Source organism: Plasmodium knowlesi, assembly GCF_000006355.2.
Source record: "Plasmodium knowlesi strain H genome assembly, chromosome: 3".
In the NCBI taxonomy this organism is placed as follows: domain Eukaryota; phylum Apicomplexa; class Aconoidasida; order Haemosporida; family Plasmodiidae; genus Plasmodium; species Plasmodium knowlesi.
Genome location: NC_011904.2, coordinates 954,132 through 960,695, shown reverse-complemented (window position 1 = coordinate 960,695; position 6,564 = coordinate 954,132). Strand labels below are relative to the sequence as shown.

The window sequence follows — 6,564 nt, the reverse complement described above, 5'->3', positions numbered from 1 at the left end:
AACCTCTGTTAGCACCATCGTGCGTAATTGTTTTTTTTTTTCTTCTTTAAATAATGTATCCCTTCCAAAAAAAAAAAAAATATTCATTAAAATATAGCTTTTAATTGATGTTTTTTTAGTCAAAAAAGATTTTCCAAGAAATTGTTCTTTTTTCTAATAAAGGTATTCCTCCCAGAAAATGTATTGCTCCCAAAAAAAAAGAATGTCTTCCAAAAAAAAGGGTTCACTGAAAATAATTCTACACAAGAAGATAGATTAGAAAAAAAAAAAGTTTCTCTTAAGAAAGAAATTTTCCCCCCAAAAAAAATTAAAATTTCCAAGTGTTTCGAAAAATTCTTTCCAAAGGAATTGCTTAAATGAAAATTTCTTAAAAGAAAATTTCCTAGTGCTCCCTTAAAATATAGGAAATTAGGAAAAAAAAAATTTCTCCTATAGAATTCCTTGAGAGGAACCTTTCCCTCAAAAAAACGTTATAGGGGAATTTTCTATCTCTTATTAGTAGAATTCCTCCAAAGGAATTCCTTCTGAAAAAAAAAATATTATAGGAAAATTTTCCTGTAAAAAATGCCTTTTGGGGGAAGTTATTTAGAATTCATCGGGAAATTTTTCCTGCAGAGAAAATGTACGTTTGAAAAATTACTCTCTTAGGAAAAAAAATACTTCCAAGGAAAATTTTTGCTCAAAAAAAAACTTTTTAGGAAAGAAAGGTCCTCTCCCACCAGAAGAATTTTCCTTGAGAATTCTCCTGCAGGAAAAAAAATTCTTCTCCGAAAAAATTCCTACCAAAAAAAAAAAAGAAAATTTATAGAAAGAATTTTCTATGTGCTTTAGGATAATCTTTTTTTTCCCCTAACCCCGCCTCCACAGAATAAAATGAACAAATAGGGTGTTAAAGAAAATCTTCCCCCTTATAAAGGCAAGTGCCTTAAGAGAAAATTTTTCCATAATAATATTCTTCTGGGAAACTTTCTACTTAAAGGAATGTATTTAAATTTTCCCTCTAAGGAATGCACTATAAGAACTTCCTTAAGGAATGTATTAAGAATTCTCCTTCAGGAGGAATGCATTTAAAAATTTTCCTTCAAAAGCAGTGCATTTAAAGTTTTTCCTTCAGAAGGAATGTATTTAAAAATTTTTCTTCAGAAGGAATGCTTAAAGAACTTTCTCTAAGGAATCCATTTAAAAATTTTCTTCTGAAGAGTAGATTTTAGTAGATATTAAAAAAAAATCCCTAAAAATTACCTAAGGAATGTGTTAAAAAATATTTCACCATAATGCAATAATAGGTTCTTCCAAATTTATCCCCCCCAGAAAAATATAGATTACCCAAAAAGGTGTAGATGATTGATTACCCCCCAGAATGCAAATTTGGAAGAAATCAGTACTAGTTACAATGGACCTCAAACGAATATATATGTAACGCTTTACCGGAAATTTTGACATATAGTTCCCTCTCAGTTTCTAATGTTCTTTTTCATATTATAATGTTAAAATGTATTCGATTAGAGGAATAATATATCTATTCCTCCTGCTACAGTGTGCTCCTGTGGGGGCAGATGAGGCGGGGGGGGCGAGCAATGGCATGACGGAGAAAATAGTGGGAGGCCTGAAAGCTGGTTGGGATACATATAAAAGTGTGTTCACTACCGTATGTCAGCAAATGACAGCAAATGGTGGGGGGACTGCAAATGCGGGAAATGGTCTTTACGCCTGTGATAACGGCTTAGCCATCACCGTTCTTCTTGCTATTGTTTCTGCAGTATGGGGTACTTTCCAATATTTCTGTAGATTGGTAATATATATATATTCCACTGTAACATTCCATAATATATATATTCTATTATTAACATATAATATGTTTCATTGTTAACATTCTACATTATATCTTCCGTGGCATATATGGAATGTAGATCATGTTCTATGTTCTATATTCTACAATAATAAAACGAGCACATCATCTTACATGTGTCTTTTGTCAGTTCTTTTATTCTTTTCTTTTCATTTATTTTTTATTTTTTTTATTTTTTAGTGGTGCTATAGTTGTTGTACTAATTGTTGTAGAAGAAGACCAAGGGGGACAAAATTGCCAAAGCAAATTATATACCATGTAGGCTATAAGCCGGGTGAAAAAACACCAAAGCAGGATTTGTACCAGGAGGTGTGCCACGAAAGCGAAAAAGATCTAGGACCACCACCCTCAGCATCCTCACCATCCTCCTGCTCAACATCATCACAATCGTCACCATCACAAGCACCAGAATCGGAAGAAGAGCAACCTGAATCTAATCAGTCGGGCAAAAGGGAGCGCGTAAAGGGAAGGAGGGAACAAAGAATGGAGAAAGCACTCAAGGGGAAGAGCAAACGATGAAGGAAGAAGAAGACAGCGATTCCACACTCTTCATCTGAGGTACAGCAATGTGGCCTGAAGGTAATGAATAGAAGGGAGGTTATAGAACACGAATATGACTTCTATAAGAGCTCATAACATTTAATAATTATATATATATTTTTTTTTTCTGAACTCCTCAGTGTGTTCATTTTCCCTTTTTTTACAAAAACACTTCCTTCTTCTCTTCTTTTTTTTTTGTGTCAAATATTTCAAACGTTTATTATATTTGTTACGTTGGTTTTTTTTTTTTTTTTTATAAAATATCCCCTAATTATTTTATCCTTATATATATATTCTATTGAATTATATTATTACACTTTGTGCTTAGTATTTTTCACACTTATGTTATCGATGTATTTTTTTATAATATAGCAGTGTTGTCATAACTGCAAATATTCCATTTTTGTCCTTGCGGATGGATTTGTTTTTTTTCATATTTGTTCCTTCCATATTTGTTTTTTCTATATTTGTTCCTTCCATTGATTGCTTTCTTCCCTTTTTTTTTCTCCATTGAACTAAAATTTTCGCTTTAATACATAATATAAGTTAAGAGAACAAATTCTCAGTGCACGAATTTTGACTTGTTCGACAAAATATTTTATTTCATGTAGCTTCGCACAACATCATTATTGAAGATTAAAAAGAATGATTATTGAATTTTTTTTTTTTTTTTTGGACAATTTCCTTCTATGTGACAAATTTATTATTATGGTATATTTCCTTTTTAGGGGAAGGGGCAAATTTATTATTAGGGTACATTTGTTTTTTTTTCTTTTGGACAATTTCTTTTTTTTCCGATTGTTTGAATATGGTAATATGTTCAATGTATAATGAATGTGAGATCCTAGAAAAAAAAAAAGTTGTGTGGGGAAAAGATGAGGAGGTTAAGGGCTTTAGAAGTAGGATTCCGGGCTCAAAGTTTCCATGTTTTAAGGTGTAAGAACAACAATATATGGCCTGGTATTTAGATGTATTACGGGAAGATAATTTTTTTTTTTTTTTTTTTTCAATAAAAAATAAAAAGGAAAAAAAAAAAAAATGTGTGTTCTTAAAAAAAGAAGAAGAATGGTTTTTTTTTTTTTCCTCTATAGGCTCTCATATTCATTATACATGGAACATATGAGCACAATGAAACAATACAAAAAAAAAAAAAAAAAGGACAAAAAAAAAGAAGTTTAAATAAAAAGTAAAAATAATATCCCAACACATTATATGTGTATACCACATAATTAAAAAATGACAAAAAAAAAAATAATAATGAAAGGGGGGAAAAAAAAATGTCATTTTTGCTCTTTCCACTGTTTATCAGCCCATATGATTATTTATATTCCCCCCCCTTGCCTCCTCGCGGAGGGCGGCAGACGGGGACACATTATTCTAATGTATTGTATTTTGACGTGTTACATACTATAATAAGCTATATTCGTCCTTTGTCCCTGTTGCCTCCGTCTCAGTTGTTGTTGTCTTCTATTATTCTGCCGCCCGGATGATTCATCATATGTGGTAGAATTATCTTCTGTTGCTGTCGAAGGTGCTGTTGACAAGTTCATTATGGAATCGACTTCCCTGGACAAGTTAGTAGAAGTGTCCATTGAATTTTCTGTGAAAGTATCGTCAAAATGATGATTACGTCCAATGGTAGATCTTCTTCCACCTCTTCTGTTGTTGCCGTTATTGAGTCCACCAAAGAGGGAGTTTTTTATCCAATCAGGTAGGAGGTTATACTAAAAGGAAAGGAAGTATAAGGAAAGAAAAGGAATAGAAATAAATGAAAAAAGGAAAAAGAAAGAAAGGAAAGGAGGGAAGGGCATGGAAATGTATACGAAATATATATGAAGTTAAATCTATTTTTATTCTAAATTAAAAAAAAATAAATAAATAATAAAATAAGTATTAATAGGATGGTATAATAGGTGTGTATGTGTGTATACACACACACTTCACCATTATAATTATAATTGTAATTATAACTGTAATTTATAACTACAGTTATAACTGTAATTATAATTATTACTGTATATTATAATTATATAGTATTACCTTGTAAGAAAGGAAAGCGGCTAATGGTAATCCTAACGTGAATAATGTACCACCCACGGCGGTAGATACGATGGGAGAAGCGCGTTGGGCACCACTACCAGTGGTGCTTCCTGTAGGAAGCGTTGTTCTGAAGTGGCTGTCCACTGTTTGCACAGTATCCCCCCTCTCATGCCCAGAACCAGAGAACTCTAGTGCCGTGCTTTTCACCTCGGGTTCTGTTTCAGTTTCGTCCTGGAGTTGCGTCTGCAATTCCACATGTGCTTGGAGTTCCTCTAATGTAGGGCAGTGCATTGGTATCCTGTCTATTCCTTCACAATATTTTAGGTAGATGGTGCTATATTCCTTGCAATAGGGGTCATGAGTACCACCAGTACCACCGCAGTACTCGCCAACATACTTACATGCCTCATTAACATCTAACTTATACGATGCCCAATGAACATCATCCTCCGCTTTACCACCAGAGTCTTTTAACTGCTTTAAATACTCCTTCACATGAGTACAATCATAGTAATGTTCGAATAACTTCTTCCTATGTTTAAGGAGGTCATTACTAATATCCCCATACTTAAATATACATTCATTCCCATTGAACAGTGTCCCCAATATCCTATGTATATCTCCCAAGATGTCCGGCAGCTTTATCTCATGCAGTAGGTAAGAGTACGTATGTCCTAACCAATAATAAAAGAATTTACAGGGAGCATCTTCCAAATGCTTCTTCCCATCCGCGGAAGCATATTCCCCTCTTTTATTACAGGCGTGGCAGTAAGCCTTTGTAAACAGGCTCCCATTGAAAGAAAGACTTACTGGATACGTGCTTAATTTACTTTTTAACTGCGCCTCCTCCTCTGTGGGTTTTGCTCCACGCGGACACTGCGTGTACCCATCAGCTGTATTGAATACTTCGTAGAATTCCCTTCTCGACGGTAAATCCTTATCCAGATCCACTTTCTACAAGTAATTGACAAAGGAGAAGTGAAATGTGTACGTAAGGAGCATGTAAATATGTACACATATTTTTTCTGCACTTCAATTCCACTATTCACACATAACATTATGCTTGGGTAACATATAAGTTTCTATAGGTGTAATAAAAAAAAAGAAATCCTTACTTGCCCATCCATGGTTACCATACATGGTACCCCCCAAAAGGAAAAAAAGAAGGGAAAAAAAGGGGGAAAAAAGAAAAGAAATAAAAGGGAAAGAGCGTATTCTAGATCCTTTTTATTTTATTTTTCTTTTGGGGGGGGTAAGGACCTTTTTTCCTTAGATTAGTCTCTATATTTGAATAAGATATGGGCAAGACGTTTGTTGAAATGAGAATAATTTGTTCTTCCCATCCTCCCCCTTCCTATGCAATATGACGAACCTATATATGCTTTAACTTATTATTTCTACTTTGTTCCGCTCCTTCATTTTCTTAAAAAAAAAAAAAACATTTCCTTTTCTACCCCCACAAGATATTATTTTCCTCCTTTCGTCCTTTTTAAAACGATATAATTTTCCGTATCCCTTCCCCCCGCCCCCACTTTTTTAAAAAAGTGAAAATTCCCAAAAAAATACTTTAAAATTGCTACAACCGAAAAAAAATATATACTTATTTCTTTCGAACCTATTAAAAAAACGATAATAAATGTGAAAAAAATTCCCTTTATGTAGTGCCCGAAGGTATTTCTAAATAAGGCACTTTACCTCCTATCACCCACTCCCCCGGACCCTCACAGACAGCCACATATATGCTTATTATTACATTCCCAAAAATCTACACCATCGCCGAGTAAGTGTACAAACAAAAAGAAAGAGTTTTCTAAATTTAGGGTTTTCAGGGTTTAGGGTTCCCGGTTTTAGGGTTCTGGCTTTAAGTTTGAGGGTTTTAGAAGTCAGATTCTAGATTTAGTAGTAAGTTTTTACGGGTGTTGGAATACGGTTTTAGGGTTATTACTACAGTAAGTTTTTCAAGGTATGGGAATATGGTTCCGGGCTTTATGAGTAAAGATTTCGGGGTATAGGAAGAAGGTTATAGGGTATGAGAAAGGGGTTTATGGGTATAGAAAGGAGGTTGCAAGGTGTTAGAATAAGTTCTTAGGGTTGTTGGAGTCAAGTTGCGGGGTTAGCTTTAGCTACTTTAGGGG

At 33.8% G+C, this 6,564-nt stretch overlaps 2 protein-coding genes across 2 annotated transcripts; one reads left to right on the top strand and one right to left on the bottom strand.

The window, feature by feature from the left end:
* Nucleotides 1-1,492: 1,492 nt before the first annotated feature.
* Nucleotides 1,493-2,368, top strand: PKNH_0321300 (hypothetical protein, conserved in P.knowlesi; the record flags this gene model as incomplete). Its single annotated transcript, XM_039113840.1, has 2 exons — nt 1,493-1,792; nt 2,030-2,368. The coding sequence occupies 2 exons, from the start codon at nt 1,493-1,495 to the stop codon at nt 2,366-2,368; spliced, it is 639 nt and encodes a 212-aa protein (XP_038969452.1).
* A 1,421-nt stretch (nt 2,369-3,789) lies between these two features.
* Nucleotides 3,790-5,565, bottom strand: PKNH_0321200 (KIR protein; the record flags this gene model as incomplete). The annotated part of the gene is made up of 3 exons (XM_002261138.1): nt 3,790-4,113; nt 4,430-5,383; nt 5,545-5,565. The coding sequence occupies 3 exons, from the start codon at nt 5,563-5,565 to the stop codon at nt 3,790-3,792; spliced, it is 1,299 nt and encodes a 432-aa protein (XP_002261174.1).
* Nucleotides 5,566-6,564: the final 999 nt, after the last annotated feature.